We start from the raw sequence: 26,605 nt of genomic DNA on the forward strand, positions 1-26,605 counted from the left end.
TGGTTGATCTCTATCTTAACTCCATTTATCGCCTTTGTTCCATAGCAAGTGGTGGTGCCAGAGGAGGAGTGAGAAACTGCTGGTTGTCATCAAAGAATCTATATCCTTTGAGAAATGCAGCAATGCAGTGATACTGGACAGCAACATTGTGCCTATTGCTAGTCAGTAGCAAAGAAGATTAAATAGCTGGTTATGCTGACTAATGCAAAGTATCAACCAAAGGGTGAGGTTCATTGTAGGCATCCTTTAAGCAGATGGCATAACTGACCGGCTGACCCACAGCCTGTTCACTATAGTTATTTCTGTAGGGTAGGATTGCCAGGGGCCTTCTATCTTCCTTGATCAAGTTCAGACCACACTTATAAGTCACTTGAGAACCCATATAAATCACTCTGATGGGATTGGCGAAAAACAAGTGGCACTTCTATTTTGTACCTGGGATTTGGAGAATCTGAATTTGGAGATTCAGCTAGCCCCGATTTTAATCAACGCACCCAGTGGGAATGGGGTGGGTTTGGGTCAGACACATGCTTTACACACGTTCCGATTTTACTTTCCCATTGAAATGGAGTGTAAAATTGGGTGGAGTGTAAACTGGGGGTCCAAAAAAACAAGCTCTGTTCCTTCTGGGCGGGATAGGTTAAAATCGGGGCTATGATGATAAGTACACAGGTTATTCAAGGCAACAGGAGTTGGTCTGGGTTACTGTCTAATGTTTGTTAAGTGAAAAGCACTGCTTAAGTGCAAATTGTTGTTGGCTACAGTCACGGTCTTTTTATATATAGGAAATAGCCATCAAAAGAGGAATGCAGGTTGCATTCTGGAAGGTCCATGGTCTTTATAACCCCATTGAATTTACGGATATTGGCAGTAATTGAGTGACTTGCGTATAAGACACCTGCCAAGCTGCATAGGAATTAGATGGGAAGAATGCTCTTAGAAACTTTCAGCATTTGCAGTGGACAAGTAGACATTTTCTTCCAAAAATCACAGTACTGGAGAACATATTTGGCGATGAGGCAGATTCTTACTGTTAGTATTCTGTTAGACGGAAAAGATACTGACCAACATTTATGCTCCCAACAGTAACCTGTGTTCTTTCTTAGCCTATATGGCCTCAAACTTATCCCAACTGATGTTTGCTCCATTATAGTTGGCAACAAAAAAACTGAATAAATATTAGGTGAAACATTTTACAAATCTCAGGGTCCTTGGGTCTTGTTAATCAGGCCTTGAAGCAGCTCTCCAAGAGCAGATGGACTTCACTGATTTTTAATGGATGGCTCATGAGGGAAAGGCAATACTTATTTCTCTACAATCAGTGAGATATACACAAATATGGACTGTTGCTTCCCTCCCAAGACAAACCTGTAGCATTCTACTGTATGACTTTGTCCTTTTCACCCATCACTAACAGTGTACTATATAGCCCTGCTCCTCTCCGCTGTAGTCATCCACTTTGCACAATACACATTTTATAAAATGCTTCTGACAAGCTAATATAAAACTACTCTTCCTTCCTAATATCAACATGTAGTTTCAGAAAATGTTACAGCACTGAAGTAGGCCATTTGGCCTATCAAGTCTGTGCTGGTGTTTTTCTTCACATGAACCGTCTACTTTAATCCCACACTCTTGCTCCCTCCCCATACTTTTTAATATTCCTCTTTCTCAATCAACTATCCGATTCTATTTTAGAAGAATTTATGAACTCAACTCCAACAACCGTTTGTGGCTGAGAGTTTCACCTGTTTGTTTAACCTTTTCTTAAAATTGCAGTGTTCTACAATAAAACACATCTTGCAACGATCAATAATGAATCCAAAAATGACAGTTTGGGAAAGTGGACAAACACAAAATCTACCAATAATTAGCCTGTACTTTATAAAATTAACCAATTTAATAGTCAAAATCAAAATATATAACCCATCATTTCTTAAACAATTGTCCTACATCTTTTACCTTATTTTCCTTTTCCTCCAGCTTTTCTTAACCAGAACCTAGTGTTGCCTTGTTAGTGCATCACTCAAACTGACGAAACTGTTGGTAGGTATTTCAAAGAACGTTTTCTAAATCCTGCTGCACACAGTCTTCCACAATAATATGGTAGGCCACATCTTTTTAAAAAAAGTAGAAAAAGGCTATGGATACCCCTACTAAAACAAATTAAAACAAAAACACAAAAATATTTTCTGAAGAAAACCATGTGAAGGTTGTTGAATTCTTAAATATTTTATCATGGTGTCCTGTGGCATCCTACCTCACAAACCTGAAGTTGTTTAAGGTCTTATATTGCACAGTGCTAACCTGTAACAGAAGGCCAGCATGAAAAAGTAAATTTCACAGAATACGCACAATGCTGGATGTCTATCAAACGATTACAGGTAGTAATCCCATCATCAGGTGCAGCTGAAAGACTGCTTCAGAATTATCCAAACCCTCCCTTTAGGTTACTGCCTTGTACATTGCCATCTTCCAGAAACTTCTGTTTTCATTAGTCCTGTGATATCTTCCACACAAATGTGTCACAAGTTTCTCAATAGAAACACCCATTGTATTATACTGCCTACTTCCAGAATAAAGAAAGCTGTATTTTCTATATATTAAGACGCTGGGGGAGAAATTCGGTGGGCTGCGCCACCAGTTAGCGCCTAAAGAGGGCACTCAGTGGCTTTAGCGCCACTGGCCACGCCTCCCGCGATATTTAGCTGGGGCGCTAATGGCGGCGTTAGCCTGTTGCGCTGCGCCGCCACCGATGACGTCATCGGTGTGCGCAGCGCCCCGCTACCGCCCCGATCGCGATTTTTGGCAGCGACCGCCTCTGTAGCGCCGTTCGCTAATCGCGCCCGGTTCACGGGGCCTACCTGTGGCGGCAGTGGTGCAAATTAAGGTGGAGGTGCGGGGCGGCCGTTTTTTTCGGCGGCTGCCTGCCAGCACCTCCGTCCCCGGCCTCCTGTTCTCCCCCCGCGGCATTGCCGGCTGTTTTCCGAGAGCCCGACACTTCTCCTCGGTGCCGGGCTCTTTTGCCGGCACTCGCGATTGCTCATCGCGCTGGTGCAGGCCCCTCCCCCTTAAGAATGGGAGGAAGGCCTGCAGTACCGCAGCGCACGTTGCGCTGCGATATTCAGTTTCAGCACCCTAAGAGGGACGCGGAGCGCCTCGAGCCTCGCCCCGTGTCCCTCTTGAGGCGCTCAAGCTGAATTTCCGGCGATCGCTGCTGCTCCGATCGCAGTGCAAAATCTGGCGAGCTTGGCGCCCTGTTTGCGGCTCAACCCAATTTCTCCTCCACTAAGTTTTTTAAAATTGATGTTCAAGATGTCTTTGTGAAGTTTTTTTCAAAATATCTTTTGCTAGTATTTTAGAAAGCACTAAATTATTTTCTTTGTTCATTCTTAACACAGGTGGTGCTTCCAACTTTTATTTTAGAGAAGAGGTCATTGCTGGAAATGTATGCAAATTTCATGGCCCATGCAGACATGTTTGTGTCGATCACTGCAGGTACCACAGCTGAAGAACGGATTATCTGCTTTGTGGAATATTACCTGACTGCTTTCCACGAGGGCCGAAAGGGAGCGGTGGCAAAGAAACCTTATAATCCGATAATTGGAGAAACTTTCCACTGCTCTTGGGATGTGCCAAAAGATAAAGTGAAAGCCAACAGCACTTTAACCATTGCCAAGGACCAGCCCAAGACCCAACATGCCCTTGAGTCTAGCAAGGACCCGACAGAATGCTACAAAGTGAGATTTGCGGCAGAACAAGTTTCCCATCATCCACCGGTTTCTGGTTTTTACTGCGAATGCAAGGAGAGGAAAATTTGTGTGAATGCGCATGTGTGGACCAAGAGCAAATTCATGGGGATGTCCATTGGGGTCACCATGGTAGGGGAAGGTAAGAACAGTTTGCAAATCCATCATTTTTTTTTAAGCTAACTCTAATGTATTATGATGGATTGAAAGTAGCTATAATATTCAATTATTAATTTATGGTAGTGTTTTACAGCTAATATCCAGTTACATTTCTACATGTCATTTTCAATGACCGAAAATGTATATGCTGATCCAATCCAATATTTGTTGGAGAGTACCTTATTTAATCAGCAGTGCTGCAAGTACTTGTTCAAATCTTCAAAATTTCCCCCCAAAACTTGATTCACTTTTTATATCTAGGATTACATGAAGTAGGGTGGGAGGAGGCTAGTCTGGAGCATAAACACCGGCATAGGTCAGTTGGGCTGAATGGCCTGTTTCTGTGTTGTAAATTCTGTGCTGTAAATTCTATGTAATGTAATCTTGAAAAATAATCCTGAATTTTCCAACATGATGGGCTGGAACACAAGAAATGTTGAACTTTTGAGAAACAATACCATGCTAAATGTTAGCAATTCAGAAATAGAATTATTGGGACTCAGTATGTAATCAATATCAGCATTGTAGTACAATAGCAAAATACTGCGGATGCTGGAATATGAAATAAAAACAGAAAATGCTGGAAATACTCAGCAGGTCAGGCAGCATCTGTGGAGAGAGAAACAGAGTTAACGTTTCAGGTCTGTGACCTTTCGTCAGAACTGGAATAAGCTAGAGATGTGACAGATTTTAACCAGGTGCAGAGGCAGGGAAAGATGAGGTGCTGTTCCTCGAGCTTACGTTGAGCTTCATTGGAACAGTGTAAGAGGCCAAGGACAGAGAGGTCAGAGTCGGAGCGGAGAATTAAAGCGACAGGCGACCAGAAGCTCGGAGTCACCTTTACCGACTGAACGGAGGTGCTCCGCAAAGGTGCTGTAGGAAGGGGAGGGGCTGGTCAAGGGCCATGTCAACCCAAGATCCACAAAGAGGACTGCCCTGGTAGACCCATCGTTTCAGCCTGTTCTTGCCCCACAGAACTGATTTCTTCCTATCTCTACACTTCTTGGCCAGTCTCTTCCCACCTACATTCGCGACTCTTCCGACACCCTCTGCCACTTTAAGAGTTTCCAGTTTCCTGGCCCCAACCGTCTCCTTTTCACTATGGACGTCCAATCCCTCTACACCTCCATCCCCCACCAGGACGGCCTTCGGGCGCTCCGCTTCTTCATTGAACAGAGGCCCAACCAGTCCCCATCCACCACCACCCTCCTCCGCCTGGCTGAACTTGTTCTCACATTGAACAACTTCTCCTTTGACTCCACCCACTTCCTCCAAATTAAAGGTGTTGCTATGGGAACCCACATGGGCCCTAATTATGCCTGCCTTTTCATGGGATATGTGGAACATTCTTTGTTCCAATCCTACTTAGGTCTCCTCCCTCACCTCTTTTTCCAGTACATTGCTGACTGTATTGGTGCCGTTTCCTGCTCTCGCTCTGAACTAAAACATTTGAGTCACTTTGCTTCCAATTTCTACCCTTCCCTCACCTTCACACGGTCCACCTCTGACTCTTCCCTTCTCTTCCTCAACTTCTCTGTCTCCATTTCTGGGGATAGGCTATCAACAAACATCCACTATATGCCCACTGACTCCCACAGCTACCTGGACTACACTTCCTCCCATCCCACTTCCTGTAAGGACTCTATTCCATTCTCCCAGTTTCTCAGTCTCCACCACATCTGTTCTGACGATGCCACCTTCCATACTAGAGCTTCTGATATGTCTTCCTTTTTCCTCAACCAAGGATCCCCCTCTACCGTGGTTGACAGTTTCCTCGACCGTGTCCATTCCATTTCCCGCACTTCTGCTCTCATCCCTTCCCTCCCTCCCAGAACCACGATAGGGGTCCCCTTGTCCTCACCTTTCACCCCACCAGCCTCCACATTCAGCAGAGCATCCTCTGCCATTTCCGCCACCTCCAGCATGATCCCACCACCAAACACATCTTCCCCTCCTTTCCCCTTTCAGCATTTCGAAGGAACCGCTCCCTCCGTGACACCCTAGTCCACTCCTCAATCACCCCCAACAGTCCCCCCCCCTTCCCATGGCACCTTCTTGTCCAAGCGCAGGAGATGCAACACCTGCCCTTGTACCTCCTCCCTTCCCACTGTCCAGGGCCCCAAACACTCCTTCTAGGTGAAACAGCGATTTACTTGTACTTCTTGCAATTTAGTATACTGTATTCGCTGCTCACAATGCGGTCTCCTCTACATCGGGGAGACCAAACGCAGATTGGGTGACCACTTTGTGGAACACCTCCGTTCAGTCCGTAAGGGTGACCCCGAGCTTCCGGCCGCCTGTCATTTTAATTCTCCGCTCCGCTCCCACTCTGACCTCTCTGTCCGCGGCCTCTTACACTGTTCCAATGAAGCTCAACGTAAACTCGAGGAACAGCATCTCATCTTTCGCTTAGGCACTTTACAGCCTTCTGGACTCAACATCGAGTTCAACAATTTCAGACTATAACCTCTGCCCCTATTTCTTCAGGCAGCAGCTGTTGTTGATTCTGCCGTCCCCATTTGCAGCATTTAACCGCTCCTGCCTTCCGCCCTAGCACAGACCGTCCCTTTTGTTCTTTCCTCCCCTCCCCCCTTTCCCTGCCCCTGCATCTGGTTAAAATCTGTTACATCTCTAACTTTTTCCAGTTATGACAAAAGGTCACAGACCTGAAATGTTAACTCTGTTTCTCTCTCCACAGACGCTGCCTGATCTGCTGAGTATTTCCAGCATTTTCTGTTTTTATTTTAGCATTGTAGTGTGCTGTTGTAAATGTACCCTTGCAGGAATGTCTAGTTCCTATCCAAAGACTGAGGTCCACTCAGGCGCTTAAATAAAATGAAGTTTAATGGAAACTAACAGGTTTAAACAAGTAACTGCAGGAGAACATAGAGTGTAGGTCTATTCAGTTCAGAGGCTCCACGAGGACTGCTGGCTGGTCCCGTGGTTGACGTCATGACATCATCACGTTCTTCCCGCCAGTGGGGGATCACGTGATGTACGGCGTGACGTCATCGCGTTTACCCGCGCTGTTAAAGTAATCATGCTCTATACAAGTAAACAGTATATATAAAGATGCAGACTCAGGCTGTAGCTAACATGTTGTTAAAGGGAATTATATACAGCCGGTCTGAGTCCTTTAGTGGCTCCACCACATGCGCCCCCCCCAGAATTGTCTTTAACAGCAAAAGTGAGACGGTGAGGAGGCCTGCCAAGCCTGTCCGAGTGACTTCTGTAACCCTGAAGTGGAAGCTGATGGCCGGTGGATGAGCTGTTGAGCGGTTGTGGTGGAGCTGGCACAGCGACTGTGGGCGGTCGGCCCCGTTTTGGCAGTTGAGCGATTTCGACTGGGCTGTCCAGGTCTAAGTGCGCCGGCTTCAGCCGGTCAACCGATATGTGGTCTGGTTTACCTCCGATATTGACCGAAAAGGATTTGTCTCCCGGCTCTATGACGCGGGAGGGACCAGTGTAAGGAGGCTTGAGCGGGTCCCGGTGAGCGTCGTGGCGGATAAACACATACTCGGCGCTTTTCAGCTCAGTTGGGACGTGGGAGCTCTGTAAGCCGTGATGCGACCTAGGCACTGGAGCGAAACATCTGGCCGCTTCCTGGTGGCTGACGAGTTGCTGGGATGCGGACCATGGCTCTGTTGGAGACGGGAGGAAATCCCCTGGTACTCGTAGTGGTTGGCCATATACGAGTTCCGCCGAGGAGGATTGTAAATCTTCTTTGGGCGCCGTACGAAGACCCAAAAGGACCCAGGGAAGTCTGTCCACCCATCCCGCGCCTTGAAGACTGGCCCGCAGAGCGGCTTTGAGCGACCTGTAGAATCGCTCGCACAGGCCGTTCGCCTGTGGATGATAGGCGGTGGTACGATGTAGTTGTAGTTTGGTGCCGAGCCCCTGAGCCACAGCGTTCCAGAGCTCAGAGGAAAACTGCGGTCCACGATCGGAAGAGATGTCCGCCAGTACGCTGAAACGAGCAACCCAAGAGGAGATGAAAGCTCTGGCCACGCCTGCCGAAGTGGTGGAAACCAAAGGAACTGCCTCTGGCCATCTAGTGGTGCGGTCTACCATTGTGAGGATGTGTGTAAAACCTTGAGAAGGTGGAAGCGGCCCCACGAGGTCCACATTCACGTGGTCGAATCGACGCTCCGGAACAGCGAAGGTGGCCAATGGAGCTTTTACATGACGCTGCACCTTGGCCTTTTGGCAGACCACGCAGGTGTTGGCCCAGTCGCGGACATCTAGGTGCATACCCCTCCAGACGAATTTTGACAACATCAGCCTTTGCGAGGCCCTCATGCCAGGGTGTGACAAACCGTGTATGGCGTCGAACACTTTTCGGTGCCAGGCAACTGGAACTATAGGGCGGGGAACTCCCATGGAGACGTTGCAAAGTAGCGTGGTGCCTGCGGCATGGAATTTGACGTCGGCCGCTTGGAAGCTAGAGGGGCTGGTCCTGTATGCTTGGACCTCCGGGTCCGAGACTTGATCTGCAGCCATGAGGGCATAGTCGATTCCGAGTTGGACTGCGTGCACAGTCGCGCGGGAGAGACAACCCGCCACCAGGTTGTCTTTGCCGGACACATGCTGAATGTCCGTGGTGAATTCTGAAATGAACGTCAGGTGACGTTGTTGCCGAGCTGACCGCGGTTCGGCGGTCTTGGCCATAGTGTACGTTAGTGGCTTGTGGTCCACGTAAGCCGTGAACGGACGTCCCTCTAGTAAGAACCGGAAATGGCGGATGGCTAGAAAAAGGGCCAGCAACTCCCAGTCGAAAGTGTTGTACTTTCTTTCGTTTCGCCATAGCTGACGGCTGAAAAACGCAAGCGGTTGCCACGTCCCATTCACCCACTGTTCCTGCACTGCGCCGATTGCGTAGTCCGACGCGTCGGTGGTAAGGGCAATGGTGGCACCTGGAAGCGGGTGCGCCAGCATGGTTGTGTTGGCCAAGGCACCTTTGGTGTCAACGAACGCCCGGTCCATCTCGGCCGTCCAGCTGATCGGATCCTTACCGGACTTGGCCTTGAGGGCCTCGTACAAGGGCTGCATAAGCAGAGCCGCCTTAGGGATGAACCGATGATAAAAATTTACCATCCCGAGGAACTCCTGTAGGGCCTTGATGGTCTGCGGGCGCGGGAAAGATGTAACCGCCTCGACCTTCGTCTGCAGCGGGTAGTCAAAACTGCCCAACGCATTACCGGCACCCGGCTACCGACCATAGAGCACATATACCAGAAACGCTGTTTACGGAGGTCACGGTCCATCATCAAAGACCCTACCCACCCCAGCCACAGTCTGTTCGCCCTCCTGCCATCTGGGAGACGCTACAGATGCATTCGCACCCGTACGACCAGATTTAGGAACAGCTTCTTTCCCAGGGCTGTCATCCTACTGAACTCCACAAATAAACTCTAAAGCCTGCACATCTGCCAATGCACTTTATTATGGTTATGTTTATGTTAATGTATTACAAGCCAAATGTATGTTGAATGTTTAAATGTCTTAATCTAAATGTACACTCTCGGGAGCCGCAAGCCTACATTTCGTTGTACTGCACTTGTGCACTAACAATGACAATAAAAAGTTGATTTGATTTGATTTGTAAGGGAATTGCGCCATCTGATGTAATGCGGTGGCCCAAGAAATCAATCCGCTGCAGGCCGAACTGGCACTTGGCCGGGTTGATAATCAAACCGTGTTGACTGAGGCGTGTGAAGAGGGTACGCAAATGGCAGAAGTGCTCCTCTTTGCTGGGGCTGGCGATGAGGATGTCGTCGAGGTAGACTAAGAGGAATTTTAGGTCCCGAAGCACGGAGTCCATTAAGCGCTGGAAAGCCTGTGCAGCGTTCTTTAAGCCAAATGGCATCCGCAGAAATTCGAACAGGCCAAATGGAGTGATGACTGCGGTTTTCGGGACGTCTTGCAGGTGCACAGGGACCTGGTGGTAACCGCGGACGAGGTCGACTTTCGAAAAAAAGGTATTTCCCGCCAAATAGGCCGAAAAATCTTGGATATGCGGGATCGGGTACCGATCAGGAGTAGTGGCGTCATTCAGGCGTCGGTAGTCGCCGCATGGCCGCCATCCGCCGCCGGGTTTCGGAACAATGTGGAGAGGCGAAGACCAGGGACTATTCGACCGGCGAATAATCCCCAGCCGCTCCATCGTGTCGAACTCCGCTTTCGCAGCCGCGAGCTTGCCGGGTTCGAGTTGTCGGGCCCGTACGTAAACCGGGGGGCCGGTGGTGGTGATGTGATGTTCCACACCATGTTTAGTAGCCGAGGAGGAGAAAGTGGGCCTGGTCAGATCCGGGAACTCTCCAAGGAGCCGAGTGAAGTCGTCTGGAGGTGGGACTGCACAGTAGACAGTGCGCGGCACGGCGTTACCGCGGTGGCATGGGATGGAGTGGAACGTGGCCGCATTGATCAACCGGCGGTGCCTGACATCGACCAGGAGGCCGTTGGCGCACAAAAAATCCACCCCAAGGATGGCCTGCGTGACTTTGGCCATGATGAACTCCCAGTGGAAATGCTGGCCGCCGAAACACACTTGGACCCGCCGCCTTCCGAAGGTCCGAACGGCCGCGCCATTAACCGCCACGAGGGCGGGGCCGTGGCCCCCAGCTAGTATATTGAGATTTGACGCAGGTAGGATGCTACACTGCGCCCCGGTGTCGCAAAGGAAACGTCGACCAGAAAGGGAGTTGGTGATGAAGAGAAGCTTCCCTGAGTCTCCGATGGCCATCGTGGCCGCGGGGCGCTTGTTAGACCCGGTCCTCTTTTGCCAGGGTGTCTGTAGATGTTTTTTTTGTGCGAAAAACTGCAGAGAGGGCAGCAGCATCTTGCTTTCACGCCAAAACGGGCGTGGTAAAAGCACAACCCCGCTGGTTGAGGAGCTGGAGCAGCGTCTGTGGGGGAGGGGCGCCTCATGGCCGCACAGTGCTGTTGTGTCACCACGAAGATCTTGTCCACTTCGGCAGCAAGCTCCGCGCAGTCTGTGACTTCGGACCTGGCTAGGGCAGCCTGAACTTGCTGCGGGAGTAGGCTAAGGAATAGCTCCCTGAAGAGGAAGCATTCCAGCTCAGACCCGAGGAGCGTGAGCATCTGGCTCATGAGCTTGGACGGCTCGGAGTCCCCGAGACCGGGCATAGCGAGCTGCTGGCGCGCGCGCTCCGACTTCGTGAGCCCAAAGACCTGCAGCAACCGCGCCTTTAAGGTGTCATACTTGCGATCAGTAGGCGGACTACCGAGTAGGCTGACGATCCGCGAGGCTGTGGCGCTGTCGAGGGCGGAGACCACGTAATAATAACGGGTCTGATCCGCAACGATGTCCCTGATGGCGAACTGGGCTTCAGCCTGGATGAACCACGCGGCTGGTTGTTGCTCCCAGAACTGCGGCAGCTTCAAGGTAACGGCGTTCGTTTCCATATTGATTATCTTCTGCGAAAACCGTTTGCAAAAGTCGGGGTCACCAATGTAGGAATGTCTAGTTCCTATCCAAAGACTGAGGTCCACTCAGGCGCTTAAACAAAACGAAGTTTAATGGAAACTAACAGGTTTAAACAAGTAACTGCAGGAGAACATCGACTGTAGGTCTATTCAGTTCGGAGGCTCCCCGAGGACTGCTGGCTGGTCCCGTGGTTGACGTCATGACGTCATCACGTTCTTCCCGCCAGTGGGGGATCACGTGATGTACGGCGTGACGTCATTGCGTTTACCCGCGCTGTTAAAGTAATCATGCTCTATACAAGTAAACAGTATACATAAAGATACAGACTCAGGCTGTAGCTAATATGTTGTTAAAGGGAATTATATACAAACGGTCTGAGTCCTTTAGTGGCTCCGCCACACCCTGGTCATTGATTTTAGAATGTATGCGTACGTGCCCATCGCCATTTTTATGGCATGTGAGTGTCCCACCATGGAGAGGCAGGGCACTTCATTAGCATATTTAAATCAGGCTTCCACAGTGCAATTGGGTTAAATTTAACAGTTGCCATGCGCGTTTCCCAGGACTCGAGAAACTGGCAGTAAAAGGGAGGCAGGAGCTGGAGGCTCAAGAAGGTAAGTGCCTTTTACAGCACTCCTTGTGGGCCAGGAGGAGCAGGAGTGCTCCCCCGACCCCTCAAGGAAGCCTTCAGTTTCCCCCCTGCCAGCTGCAACCTCGATTTCTCCCCTGCCGCAATCGCCTCCCCCCCCCCCCAAACCCCGATCTCTCTTTCCCTTCATCCCACAATGGCCTCTCTCTCACCCCCACCCCCCAGCCCCGACCTCTCACTCCCTCCCCCCTCCCGATTGCCGAGGACCATTCGCAAGGGTCTCCAGTTGCGGCCTCCAGCTGATGACCACCGTTTCCCCGTCGTCCGGGCAGGAAACGGAAGAAAAAGTTATAATGAAGTACTGTCATTAAATTCGGCAGGACCTCTACCTCCTCAGCCTTGCCAGGTTTTCCCCACGCTCCCCCACACCCTCCCCAACTCGCCGTAAATATCGGGGCCTCTAATTCACCTTATTGCTGCTTGGGCAAATATCTTCTAGATTGAATGTACACTTCAGTTGCCAAAGAGAAGGAGTGCTGTTCAGCATCTACTACAGTGATCCAATCCACCAATCCCTATCCGCCACAAATATGAGGTCTCATTTGAATGTGTAGTTTACAGCTTTCATATCGAGAGATATTTATTATTTCCATATATGTACCCTTAGGTCTTTATCTGGGTCCGCTATTCCCCCCTCTCTGGCTTAAGTCAGGGGGTTCTGCTGTTGTACAGAATCATACGATTAAACCCACAACTTTCATCTCATTGTTGTTCGCTCCTCAGATCCACACACCTTACATGACAATGAAAACTTTCTCAATTTATCACCACTCTCAATACTATTTTATTATTCAGTGCAGTGAACTGCAGCCCTACAAGGAAGTCTCAGGAGCATGACTTAAATAAGACTGTGTCAGAGGAGCAATATGAGGATATGTCTGCTGCTCTCTGTGCACTGCAGCCAGCAATTGCATGTGACAAGGTCAATTCAAAATCTTTCATGCAATATATTATGTTATATGCTCCTGGACTTGATAGTAGCTCGCAAGTGTTGTACAGGACTGTTGAAAGCAAGATGGAGAGTTTTGCACCTTCTTTAGCATCTTCTAAATATGCCTGGTCACTTGCACTACCTGGAAACATTTCTGCTGATTTGATAAATGAATTTCTATTGACTTTGACCTTTGTTACTACTTGCTGGAACTACTGATATTAATTTCCCCAGCCCATTCCTCTGCATACGCTCCTTCAAACCTCATGCCAGTGTATCTTTTTGCCGTTGCATAAGATGCGGTTGCTCCTCTTGTATGGCCTGGATAAGATTGCTCTGGAGAATGGCTCAATCAGAGAGAGCTAGGTGCTTTATCCACCTGATGCTAAAAGAAACACTTTATGCCTAGATTCCGTTTCTACAGTAGCACAAGCATATGGTTGGAAACTCAAATCTAATGACTATTATTTATGCTTGTGCAAGCAAATCCTTCTTTTTCCCCAATAAGTGCAATGCCAGTGCATATTTTTCATTGCTGACCACTGGCGAATCCTGTGTGCACCCTAATCTGGCAATTATGTTTTACATTTTGTAAAATTCTGTGGACAGATACTATAACGAACCTTAGCTGCTGTTATTTCATTTTTTTTTTGTTATTGTGAATTTTAACTTGTGGATTAGTTCTGAAAGATTTTTTTTTAAGTGCTGATCTAACGAATGCTGTTACTGACCCCAGAGTACAAATTACCCTGAATGCTCATCTTTTTGGGTATGCTTTCCTCCTGTTGCTGATGTTCATGAAAAAGTCAACGTGACTGGTGGCAACTTTTTGCTAAAATTTGCAACTGGAGGAAAATATACTCCCTACGGTCTACCTCTGTTTAAAATCAGCGTGACCAAGAAACAAGAACCACGGCACTCTCTTCAGGAATATCGAAATCGACTCAGTCATAACAATCTTAAATAGATGAGTTGTAATCTTGCATTAAAATTTGCTAGCTGCATAAATGGGTGAGGAAAGAACATTTTAAACTTTGAAATGTTAGCAGAACACGTTGTAATGTTTTACAGACCACAGCTGTAAAGAGGTAGCTTCACATCATTCCCAGCAATAAGTTCATGATTCAGGCTTGACCTCAACTAACTTTACGTTTGTCGGATTCAAATTTTTCTCTCTTGGTTTACATTTAGGAAACATGTGGTCCTTCATGTGTTGGACACACACAGCTAATTCTAACTAAAAAGAGCCAAGTAAAAATGTTGCTCAAGACTCTTTATCAGTCCTGCTGCAGAGCAACATTTTACCCACAAGCTAATACCTGGGACTGAAACCATCTGTTTTATGGTTTCAAAGTCTTGGACCAACGGGAGCAAACTAGAACAAAGTCGGGAAGCCAGAGGAACAGGAATCAGGACCAGCACTAAAACTAGCACATAGAACATTGGAAATATGTAAAATAAATTATTCTTCAACTTATTAACACTTTGTTACAGCCATGTTAATACTGTTATCATTTTAAAAAATGCAGCCCACCTTAAATAAAACTTGCACGTGTGTTTTCAGTCTGTATTTTTCATAAAATGCACAGAAACAACACAACACATGCAGAGAAAGGTAGATGTATAAAATGCATAATCTGTATAACTTGTCCCTTTCATTTTCTTTCCCAGAAAATGACTATCTCTGTTGTTCACTTGAACAATGATAAGTTTTATATGACCATATTTTGTATCATTACAGTTTTCAATGCCTTCCCATCTTTTCTAGGTGTCCTTTCCCTTGGCGAGCATGATGAAGAGTATGTTTTCACACTGCCTTGTGCCTATGCACGTTCCATACTGACGGTCCCCTGGGTAGAACTGGGGGGCAAAGTCAGTATTAACTGTGCCAAGTCTGGCTACTCTGCTGCTGTCACATTCCACACCAAACCTTTCTATGGAGGGAAGGTCCACAGGTAATTTACAAATGTTTAGTACGCAGTGATAGTACAGTATTGTGAAAACAGTGTTTGGCTGAAGAAAAAGCTGACTTTGTAAATTGTGGATGGTATTTTATTTTGTTCAGCTTTCTAACACTGGTTGGAATCACTGTAAGCCACAATTGCCCAATTGAGGTGCTTAGCAGTTCCTCATAGGCAGTTTCTTAACTACTTGTAGTAATATACCAATTTAGACTTAATGGGATAGATTTTGACTTTCTACAATAAGTGTAAAACAGGCGATAGCAAATCCATTGAAGTCAATAGAAATAAAAATCGGTAGAAATGTAAAACAGTCTGCTGATTCGTTTTCACCCATTTTACACTATCGCACAATGTCAAAATCTACCCCGTCTTTCTTTAAAAGACTGGCAAAAACCAGGAGGAGGGACAATATATTGTGTTACCAACTTTACAATGCTGGGTCACAGTTCTCTATTCAGTGACTTCCCAGTCTCAGCCATGTTGTTCGACTGAGGTACAATGGTGAGGAAAAATCCCAGGAAAAGTAACGTGGATCGTATGGTTCAGTGTTCTAATGGGAAGCCATGGATTTGGGAGCAAGTTACCTACCATGCTGCTCAGGCAGAGAATGTAAAGGCCAAAAGAGAGGGGTTAAAGTAATTAAAATTACCTGTGGGTGGGGGGGAACAAAATAGTTTGGCTAGTTCAGAGCGATCTTTAACAAACAATTCAATTTGAAGAAAAGCAAATCAATTACTCCAATATTTAAGAAATAATTGTTTGGTATTTGCTCTAGTTACTACTGATCTCCTAATACTACAGCCTCCCTTTTCCTCACCTCATTTTAATCTTATACCACTAAACTAGAACTAGGGGGCATAGTCTTAGAATAAGGGGCTGCTCTTTCAAGACTGAGATGAGGAGGAACTACTTCACTCAGAGGGTGGTAGGTCCATGGAATATGCTGCCCCAAAAAGCTGTAGAAGCTACATCATTACATAAATTTAAAACAGAAATAGACAGTTTCCTAGAAGTAAAGGGAATTAAGGGTTATGGGGAGCGGGCAGGAATTTGGACATGAGTCTAGGTTCAGATCGGTCATGGCCCTGTGGGTAGCGGAGCGGGCCCAGGGGCCGTGTAGCCTGAACCTGCTCCTATTTCATGTGTCTAATTCTGTTAGATTCAGGAGATGGTTCTGTGATAGTGGATTGGCGGTTAGGATCAGATCAACCATGATCTTATTGAATGGCGGAGCAGGCTCGAGGGGCCGATTGGCCTACTCCTGCTCCTAGTTCTTATGTTCTTATGTAAACTGCTCAGACTTTTCCTCAGTTTTCCCTTTTTCTACGTAATATCCTTAGTGTTATCCAGTACCTAAAACCTATTTAGTACTGTTACCTAGTGTGTTAGTCCACTGCTCTTTTTGCATTTGCTTACTAGCCCAATTCCCATCACTTTTCCCAGTCAGTTCTCAAAACGTGCTTTGAGTTAAGCTCTCTCTTTTACTGAGTCTACTATATCATCTGTGTACTTTTCACACTTACCAACGCCTCTGAGCACACAAACCATGCTCTCTATTCCACTATCCTCCTTAATTAGCAAATAGTGTTCACAACAGCAGCCCTATCTGAACTCTTAGCTCTGATGTCTGAATGAAGATCACAGGAAGGATAAACCAGTATTTCTCAGACGTTTTTAGCCGGATTCCACGTAACAAATCTTGTCGCCTTTTGTTCCCCCCTACCAATGGAAGCAGGTACTGGTAAGCCTGACAAGCAGTGGTCATCTGAGAGAACATCGAAGTAGTCAGCTGTGGCTCAGTGGTAGCTCTCTCGCAAAAGTTGTGGGTTCAAGTCCTGCTCCAGAGCCTTGAACACATAATCTAGGCTGACTCTCCAGTGCAGTACTGAGGGAGTGCTGCACTGTCGGAGGTGATGTCTTTTGGATGAGACATCTGCCCTCACAGTTGGATGTAAAAGATCCCATGGCACTATTTTGAAAAACGGGAGTTCTCCCCACTGTTCTGGCCAAATATTTATCATTTTCACATTGCTGTTTGTGGGACCATGCTGTTTCCTACATTACAACATTACACTTCCAAAATACTTAATTGACTGTAAAGTGCATTATGACGTCCTGAGGTCACGAAAGGCGCTATATAAATACAAGTCTTTTTAGTCTGAAGTTCATTTCTCACTGACTTAAGTATGCATGCAGTGATATCTTATCTGTATATTACTTCACCTCAAAAGTAAAAAGGTCAAATGAGAGAAACGAGCAAAGCATACTTGCTGTTCCAAAAGAGACCACTGGCCTGGATCTCTGCAACAATTCCATCATCCAGTCACAGCACATTCCTACTCATGGGTTGGGTTTTGGGTTTATTTGTATATATGTTTGCAAAAAGGCCCTTCCAACTAAGACCAGATTTAAATAGATAAATCTCTACGGGTAGAATGCTAGAGATATGTGGATAGACGTTTTAAAACTGGGCTGTTTAAACAAAAACCTTATAATTGCTTACCCATTAGGTTCAAGGCTTCATTACTAGCTCTGATTCCTAGTCATGTTTCCTCAGTACTCATTCCCACAGGCGCTAAAACACTATGGGCTGGATTTTCCCAGCCCTGAGGAGGCGGGTTTGGAGGCAGGACTGCTGGGAAAATGGGAAAAATTGGGAGCGGGTCCCCGACTCGTGCAGGGACCCGTCTCCTAGCGGCAGTAAGGGGATTAGAGCCAATTAATTGCCTGTTAACGGGTAGTTAACAGGCAGTTACGAGGCATTTCCCCATTTTCAGCCTGTTGATGCGGGCTTCCCGATGGCGGGAAACCCCGCCAGGGTCAGTGAGGCGGGCTGTGGGTCTGCTGCAGTGTAAGTGTGTAAATGACAGCTGCAGAGGTAGTGTGATGGGTGCAGTGGTGCACAGGTAAGTATGACAGGTGAGGGAATGTAGTGAGAAAATATTTTTATTCTGTTTATATGTATCTGCAGGTGACAAGATTTGATGTTTCTGTGAAGCCTCATCTGATCGGGAGAATTGACAGATGGCTTCTGCCATCTCACATGCAGCTGCCATCTGTTTTCTTCTAAGGAGAGAGTCATTGGTGAGCCTGAGTGCAAGGGCTCACCTTTGGACAGTGATTGTCAGTCTTTGACAGCACCTCAATGCTGTCAAACACTGACAATTCATCTGTCAAAAAATTAGGGGCCTGTCCCTTTAAGAAAGCCGGCAGATGAAGCGTCATGCACTGACATCATCTGACACCGGCTTTCCCTTAATTGGCCAGCTAGCCCGCAGGGTGGGCTTAACAAGGCCAATCAAGGGAAAATAGCGTCTATTCGTCAGATGTCGCTGGGGGCGGGACTAGAACCCGGAAGGCAGCAGTCCCGCCCCCAACTCGTCTCGGCAGGTAAAATCCAGTCCTTTAAAACACAGGTTTCTTACAACCGTAGTCTTTTATTAGTAAAAGTAAGAGACAGTCTCATCAGGAGGCAAAATAGGTTTTATCCACACAACAACACATTTATATAAGTTTTTTTGTCCAGCTGATAAAAACCTTAAAAATAATCCAAAAGCTGAAGTACATCTTTAAACAAAGCTATTTGCATGAAAAATGCAAAGTCATTGAGTTTACTTGGAAGAATTCCCACATTCCAAAACACTTAATTGCCAGTTTTATCAGTTCTGTTCACTTGCCTCTTTGCACTTGTTGATTAAATTTGTCTCTTTTGTTGTGTTATGTTCCCTTCTTCCATGTATGAAGTGGTATTTTTGACCTTGCATAGCTTCCAGTCCCATGCATAATTGATGACAGCTGAGCCAGCTCCACCCATAACCATTTCTGTGGTATCCAAAGTCCCACTAAATAACAGGACGCATGAACCCAGGACATCATCCACACATTCAGCCACTTCAGTCATAACTTTACAACTAGTTGGTTGGAGAAATGTAAAGAATTCTTTGCTTTTTCCATAAATAGGAAACCTCGTTACCGCATTCAACTGAAACCAGAATATAAACAGCAGCATTTAATCCCCATCGATTTTAATGGCCCGGATTTTGAGGTCAGTGGCGAAGGAACAGCGCTCGCCGTTCACCTCGCTGACAGCTGCCCACAAAGATTTTACGGGCTTTAGAGCGCAGACTTGCTCTAATCTGGCATCTGTTTCAGCACAGCACCCTCTACAGTGGATCTGTGGTGTCTGTGAGCTGGAAAGAAACAGCAAGGCTCTTCAACCAACAGATTGAAGAATCCTCACTGAGACACGCAGCCTCTAAACCAGGAAGTATAATGCAGGAAATTTAAATTAGATTTAAATGATGTACAGATAGCAAAATAAAGATTGTGAAATACAGATGGGATTAAGGGAGAGAGATGAAAGAGACAGAAAGAAAAAATAAGATTTTTAAAATTTAATTTTTTTCTTAAACCTCAACACTAATTTTCTTCTGAGGGAGAGACTCCACACTTGTAAAATTAAATTTTCAGGGCCAAAGAGGTTGTTCAGCGGTAATTATCTTCTGATTTGCACGTTTAACTGCGCATGTATGGACGCCAAAAGTTGCTGTCCAATTTATCCCGTTATAACAGTGAGCGCTGTTAGCCTCACCATTATTCTTATCGTAAAATCTGGCCCAATGTCTTAATGAAAAAATTGCAGGATCACTTCTTATGCAGCAAGTGGGTAGGATCTGGAATACACTGCTTGAAAGGATGATGGAGGCATGTTCAATCGTGGCTTTCAAAAGGGAATTGGATAAGTACCTGAAGGAAACAAATTTGCAGGGCTACGGGGCAAGGGCAGAGGAGTCGGACTAGCTGTAGTGCTCTTGCAGAGAGCCGGCATGGGCTCGACGGGCCAAATGGCCTCCTGTGCTGTAACCATTCTATGATTCTATAAGATAGGGATGTGATAATGTAAATAGAGAGGGATGGGTGGCGGTGCAAGGTATGTTGGTGTGAGTAAGGATGTGCAGGAGTAGGGTAGAGAAGGCAGGGTGATGGGGATGTGATGAGACACACAGCAGGATGAAGTTGAGTGTGGCTTTGTACTATCTTTTCCTGATCTAATGAGATCATTGAAACGTTTGCACCACTGCACTCAGATCCTCCTGAACACATCCCTGCTTGCGACCTCCTCTGCAATCTGCAACCAGGCTGTTTTGGACTACTATGGAGGTCTCTTCCGCCCACCGGAAGGGAAGAGGACCTCCTTGCGTGCTCTGACTCCCTCCATAAACATATGGAAGTCATTGGCGTACCTGGGTGCCTCTGTGCAGTCATTGTCAGTGTTTGCAGCACTCCAATGCTGTAGTGCACTGACAGCACTATGTTAGATTAAACGTCAAATGTAATGTGGCCATGGTCCCTTTAAAGATCCCGGCTGAAAACACGTCATGAATGACGTCACCAGACCCGCTCCATTTAATTGGGCTGGGTAACGCGCTGGGCGGGTTTAATAGGCCCTATTAACATAAGTTCATTTTCAGCAGCGGGATGGAGCCAGCAGCCATGGCCACCGCCCACACCGGACCCGCCGAGGTAGGCAAAATTCTGGCCATTATCTGTAAATATGGGGTCAGCTTTACTTCTCCGCCACCACTCTCAACTCAATTACTATTGCTGCGCTGTCTGACTGCCTGTCCAACATCCAGTCATCGATGAGTCAGATATTTAGCCTTTTTCCTTCACGTCATTATGCATCAGATTTGTAGAACGTACCACATGGTTACCTTTGGGATACAAAATATATTTTCCAAGCAATGACTTTTCACACTTGGTTTATGTGGCTTGCTCCTAAATGGAATAGCTGTCACATATACAACAAATGTACAGTATTGTATTAACCTCACAAAAGTGGCAGCAGGTATTATCACCTTGGATATCAATGTGGTCAAACTCAGGTAGCACCAGACAGGCACCATTTTAGACATAACCTTTGATGTGGTCTGTCTATGAACAAAATAACTTCAGATAAATAGTGTCAGATAAAAAGTAACCTGTTTCTGCTTCATTGGATACTCATCAGTTTACAGACCACATTTGTGACATTATGTCCACAAACAATAAGCATTTATTCTTTGCAAGTAACTTATTTAATGTCAATAATTTTATCTTTGTTAATTTCTCTTTCACTTCAGCTTTTTTTCATTTCTCTTCTTCAAATCACAATTTGAGTGACTGTTAAAATTCAGGTTATTTCAGTAGTACTGTAGCTATTAAATCTAGGTGGCTCTATCCACACTTGACCAGATTCTTACATCCTTTCCCTTCCAGCTTGTGCTGTGATTAAAAATGTAAACTGTCTTTTAATACCTTCTCCTATGACTTTGTGGTTAAGGCAGTAACTAAGCCAGAGAGATCAGGAAGGTGCCAGGTTCGAGCCCCAGTTGAGTTACTTCATCTCAGTGGGGCAGCAGTAAGAAGGCTAGAATTAACTTCAGCACCCCTGGAGAAAGAGAGAGAAAACTCAGTTAGCACCCCCTGCAGATCATTATCCAGTGACCTCTGCTGGAAGTGTCAGGTGAGGTCAGGATCAGGCTTGGCTGTGAACCCCCACAGTCAAATAGCCCACCAAAACTCACTGTCAAGTCTCAGCAATAATGCCCTGGTGAAATGCCAGAAGGACCTGCAGAACTGTACCCAAGCATGGATTCAGTGCTTTTAGGCGAGAAGGAGGTGAGAAAATTGTCTGGAAAAAAAGGAGAGAAAAAAAAAAACTCTACTGGAGAATTATCAAGATGTTCACTAGCATTGGGATGGCAGATTGAAAGGGAACAAACATCCATTAATTCAATGTGATTTGTATCAGGTCCATCCTGAATGCAGTCACAAAGGAGGAAATTTTAATGTTCTGGGGTGGTGGTGGCGGGTGCAGTAGCACGCGGTTTCCCCGCCCACACCACAGCGTGCGTGTGACATCAATGACAGGTTCCCCATCCGGAGGTCAGCCTGATTGACAGGCTGGCTTCCGTCGAGTGGGGAACGATGGAGAAGGGATCGCAGCCGCAGGTAGGTTTGAGCCCTGACTCCGGGGGGGCTGATGGTGGGGGGTCTTGGGGGTCCGGGGGGGAAGCACACCTGCTCCTCCCAGCCCACAATGAATGCTCCCCGAGGCTGTCCTCGCCTCGTTGCAGCTGCCAGGGTCCTAAGGCCTGGGAACCCCGGCCGGCCACAGGTTAAGTGCAAAGCAGGTTAAATCCAAGGTTTCCAGCCTTATTATCATATTTAAAGTGCCAACCTGCCTCTGTTAAAATAGGCAGTGGGCAGGTTGGGATCGGGATTCAGATTTTTAACACTTTAACTTCCCACACGACCCAAACCCGCCCATTTTGGGGGGTTAAAATTCTCCCCATACTTACAAAATGAGTGCAGGTCTATATTTATAACTCATTATTTTGATAATGTAATCAAAGATAATGAAGTCATTAAAAACTGCACAAAGCATTAGTGTGTAAATGCCAGTGCTTTCAATAAAGGTGTGCACGCAAACACCAAACTTGTGGCATAAGTTGTCTTAAAAATGCATTATCTCTTTTAGGCCGTGGCATTACAATATGTGAACTTAAATTGTATTTGCATGAAATCTCCCCTACATCAACAGAGGCATTAGGTAATTTAAAATCATTTGAATAGGAAAGCATAGGGAGAGTACCTTTAGTAGAAAGTACTATACAATCTTTAATTTTTAAAGAAATCTACCTATTATATATTATAGATTCAGTGAATTATTTCAGTAGGACAGCACAATTAAGGCAGTTAACTCGTCATGGAATTCAGACACAAACCCCTGTCTTGGTTATGATGTCTTTTGCACCTGGAAGATTAAAGTACATTCAGTTATCCTGCATTCCCAGCAGATTGCTTTACTTGATGGGAGCACAGTTTGGAGAGATGGCTACACTGTAGTATGCATTTCCCAACCCATGCTCCTGTTAAGCAAGCACCGGGAGCGTGAGATCATTGAATAAATCCCATCTTGAATTCATTGTCCATAATGGAATACTGAAGCTCTTGCATTTGTCCAGGATTCTTCTAACTCACTTGCAGTATGAGAAAATGTTAATCGAGTACTGTACCAATATGATATCCTGTATTTACTTGTGGTTATATTATTTTAATGTTAACTATGAATTAAGTAATAAAAGTAACTTTTGTTACAGAAAGGATCTTATTAAAAATTTAAGACTCATTTTGCAGCTCATTGGTTGCAGGCTGGACAGGTGGAATTAATTTGTTGCTGAATCAAAACATTCCACAATGGAATATGATTGTGCAGAACAATTTTTCCCTTCTGTATACTTAATAACAGCTGAAAAGTGTTGGTGGGGGCTGTGGAGGTTTTTCATTATATAGGTGAGCAGCAGCATGGAGTAGTCAGCACAGCTTTATGTGTGCAGTTTACACTCTCATCAGTTTGTGGAGCTAAATGTAGGCCACCAAGAAGGAAGGAGAATTTGAGGGCTAGACAAAACCAAATATCAGAATATCAACAGAGGATTGATTTCGTTCTGACGATTCTAATCTGGCTGAAAAGTATGCCCTTTAGCAAAGAATGAAGAGGAAGGAACATTTAACAACAATGTGCATATATGTAGCGCTTTAACATAGTAAAACATCCCAAGGCACTTCACAGGAGTGTAATCAGACAAAAATGGACACCGAGCCAAAGTGACCAAAAGCTTGGTGAAAGAAGTCGGTTTTAAGGAGTGCCTTAAATAAGGGGAGAGAGATGTACAGGCGGAGTTAAGGGAAAGGAATTCCAGAGCTTAGGGTCTAGAAGCCACAGCTGCCATTGTTGGGGCGAAGGAAGTCGGTGATAGGCAAGAGGTCAGAATTGGAGGAACGCACAGTTCTCGGAGGGTTGTAGGGCTGGAAGAGGTTACAGGAATAGGGAAGGGCGAGGCCATGCAGGGATTTGAACACAAGAACGTGAATTTTAAATTTGACACTATTTAACTATTTTGCTAAATAGTTCTAGATCAGCTTCTTCCTTTCTATTTACTTTCTTAATTGATTTCTACTTTCTGCTTGCAGAGTTACAGCTGAAGTGAAGCATAATCCCACAAATACAATTGTATGCAAGGCACAGGGAGAATGGAATGGAACACTTGAATTCACGTACAGTAGTAGGGAAACAAAAGTGATTGATACGACCAAACTGCCAGTAATCAGAAAGAAAATACGACCTGTCAAAAAGCAAGGATTGTTCGAATCTAGGTGTGTGGAACCTGAGCTTTTATAAATTCAGTGATGTTGCCAAGTCATATTTAGTCTTTCAGGCATCAAAACCCTATAGCCCACAAGTGTTGCATATTTGAACTGCAAATTTTTAGTTCTCATATTTAAATATCTTTGCTTGGACAGTTATATTTCATATCAAACCCAATGACTGCCTAAATCATTTAATCCACATGCAACTGAAAACATTTTTTCAAGGTCAGGAATGTCAGTACTGGGAAATGGACCACTTTCCATTTCAGCCACCCAGTGTCAGATCCAAGCACTCCTCGGTCTGTTACAGCACAGCCAGATTCAGAGCAAAGCTCTCTCGATTCTGCTACAACCTCAAAAGAGTACCTTCCTACTTGTGTGGCACTTTTTCCCCATACTAGGCCAAATGAATTTGTGCCATCTTTGTGCTGTAGCCCCATGCCTCCTGGGAGCTGGGTTGATGCTGCCCCAGCTCATTTCACATTGGAGGACTCCAACAGCTAACAGGTGGATTCCATTCCATCAGTCTAGTTGTATTTGAACCCAGAGGTGAAAGGCCGGTTTCTAACCCACTGTACCGCCCAGTTCCCCATTTGGGTTTTCATTTACTTTCAATGTTGTGCTTGAAGTGGGAAACTGCAATGGTGGTTGACAATGCAGTTGGTATATTATATCATAGATGTAAACAGGAATCCAACCTTCATATTTACACAGGTATGATCACAGCCACAGGTGCTAGGGTTACTTTTGCTCAAGTGTACTTTACTTATTATCATGGAGCTTGATTATAAATATTTTAGAGCACAAGGATACTGTCCTTTCATAATGGAGTGAAATATTTTACGAAATGGCAAACACCACATTTGTGACTTGTGGTACTGGGCTGGACTTTGCTGGCGCTCAGAGGTTGGGTCAAAATAGCAAAGATTGACAGCAGGTAGGAAACCCACTGTCAACCTGCCTCCACGCGAGTCTCCCAGGTGTCGGGCCTGTCAGTGGAGAACTGATCCGACACCAAGCAGCGGGGAAGACAATTGAGCTCATTAAATGGCTTGTTAAGAGCCAATTTAATGGTATTTTGTGGCTTACTTCCAATTTTACATGCTCCCCCATGAGTTACCCGCTGCCTGGGGAACACGCCAGCTCACCCTGGCCTGAGTTGAGTCTGCTCTGATGTATCTGATAAGCTGACAGCTGCAGAAGTGGTGAGACACATAGGGGGAAAAATTTGGTTGCTTTGCGCCTCCCGTTAGCGCCCTATAGGGCAACTGGCACGGCGCCGCCAATGCCTCCTGCGAAATTCAGCGGGAGGTTAGCGGCGGTAACCGTTAGCGCCCCACTGTGCCCCGCTCGCGCACTGGCTGCAATCTTCGGTAGTGCCCCCTGACTTACCTACGGGGCGGCGCTATTCAAAGGCGAGGTACTGGGTGGCCATTTGTGTTGCTGGCCGCCTGCCAGCACCGGCCTCCGCTGCTGTCCCCGGCCTCCTGACCAGCAACCCCCCCCCCGCGGAATGCCTTTAAGAAGGGGAGGAAGGCCTGCAATACCGCAGCACATAGCGGCGCGATATTCCTTCGCAGCACCCCAAGAGGGAGGCGGGGTGCTTCCAGTAGCGCCCCGCTTCCCTCTTGGGACGCTACCACTCAATTTTGCCCGTGGGGATGCTAATTTTTTCAGGGCGCTAAAAGTAGCGCCCCGGCGAAGTTAGCGCCCCAGAGGGGGCGCGACTCAATTTTTCCCCCATAAAGATTTTTTTAGCTTGCAAGTGATTAGAGCCAACTGTATGTCCAGTGCCACCTCATTGGAACAACCTCTCCATTGGAACAACCTCTCTCACCATTGACAGATCGTTTCTGTCATCTCACCTGCAGCTGACATCTATTGCAGCAACATCGGTGCCCTAGAAACTATCTCACCATGCTCCTCTGATTCCTTCCACGCTCAGCCCCAACACCAACATCACCAGGCACACCAGCAGCACCAAGAACACCAACCTTCTCCGCCATCACCTGATGCTGCACAGGACACAGGGCAACATTGCTGCACAGGAGGCCAGCAATGGCAACACTATGGCCAGATTTACTTCACTTGACGCTGTTAACCTTGGCTGCCACATGATGCGTCAGGTTGACACCATCCCACACCAGCACCGTAAAGCATCTCTTTAATGTCCAAGCCATTCCATGCACACTCATCACTATAGCGGGGGTGGGGAAGTTATGTCTCAGCATTCACTGGAACTCAGTAAGAAACTTCTCAAGGTACGCACAGATCTGTCCAATAAGGGGCAGTGTTGAAAATATAGATTTCACTGTATGGCAAGACATTACCAGAAACTTCACATGAACATTGGCTAAACCTCTCAAGTGGCTACCCTTGTGTGTTGTTAGTTGGTATGCAGTAAATGAGGGTGAGTGTGAGGGGTGGATAGTGAGATGGGGAAGTGATAAAATAGATAGAGGGCTGGGTGGAGGTGCAAGGTAAGTTGGTGTGAGTAAGGATGTGCAGGAG

The 26,605-nt window shown here is 46.3% G+C and overlaps 1 protein-coding gene across 5 annotated transcripts in view; it reads left to right on the forward strand.

The window, feature by feature from the left end:
- The window catches only part of LOC147117737 (oxysterol-binding protein-related protein 10-like), a 338,647-nt gene that overhangs the window by 303,031 nt on the left and 9,011 nt on the right, over positions 1 to 26,605 (forward strand). For all 5 annotated transcript variants that reach the window (XM_085988973.1, XM_085988974.1, XM_085988978.1 and 2 more), the window contains 3 exons: positions 3,402 to 3,891; positions 14,704 to 14,890; positions 23,918 to 24,100. In XM_085988973.1, coding sequence (XP_085845099.1) covers positions 3,402 to 3,891; positions 14,704 to 14,890; positions 23,918 to 24,100 — 860 coding nt within the window. The remainder of the gene's footprint in view (positions 1 to 3,401; positions 3,892 to 14,703; positions 14,891 to 23,917; positions 24,101 to 26,605) is intronic.

Source organism: Somniosus microcephalus, chromosome 5 (genome assembly GCF_052327205.1).
Source record: "Somniosus microcephalus isolate GS21.2 chromosome 5, FLI_Smic_1.0, whole genome shotgun sequence".
NCBI lineage: Eukaryota > Metazoa > Chordata > Chondrichthyes > Squaliformes > Somniosidae > Somniosus > Somniosus microcephalus.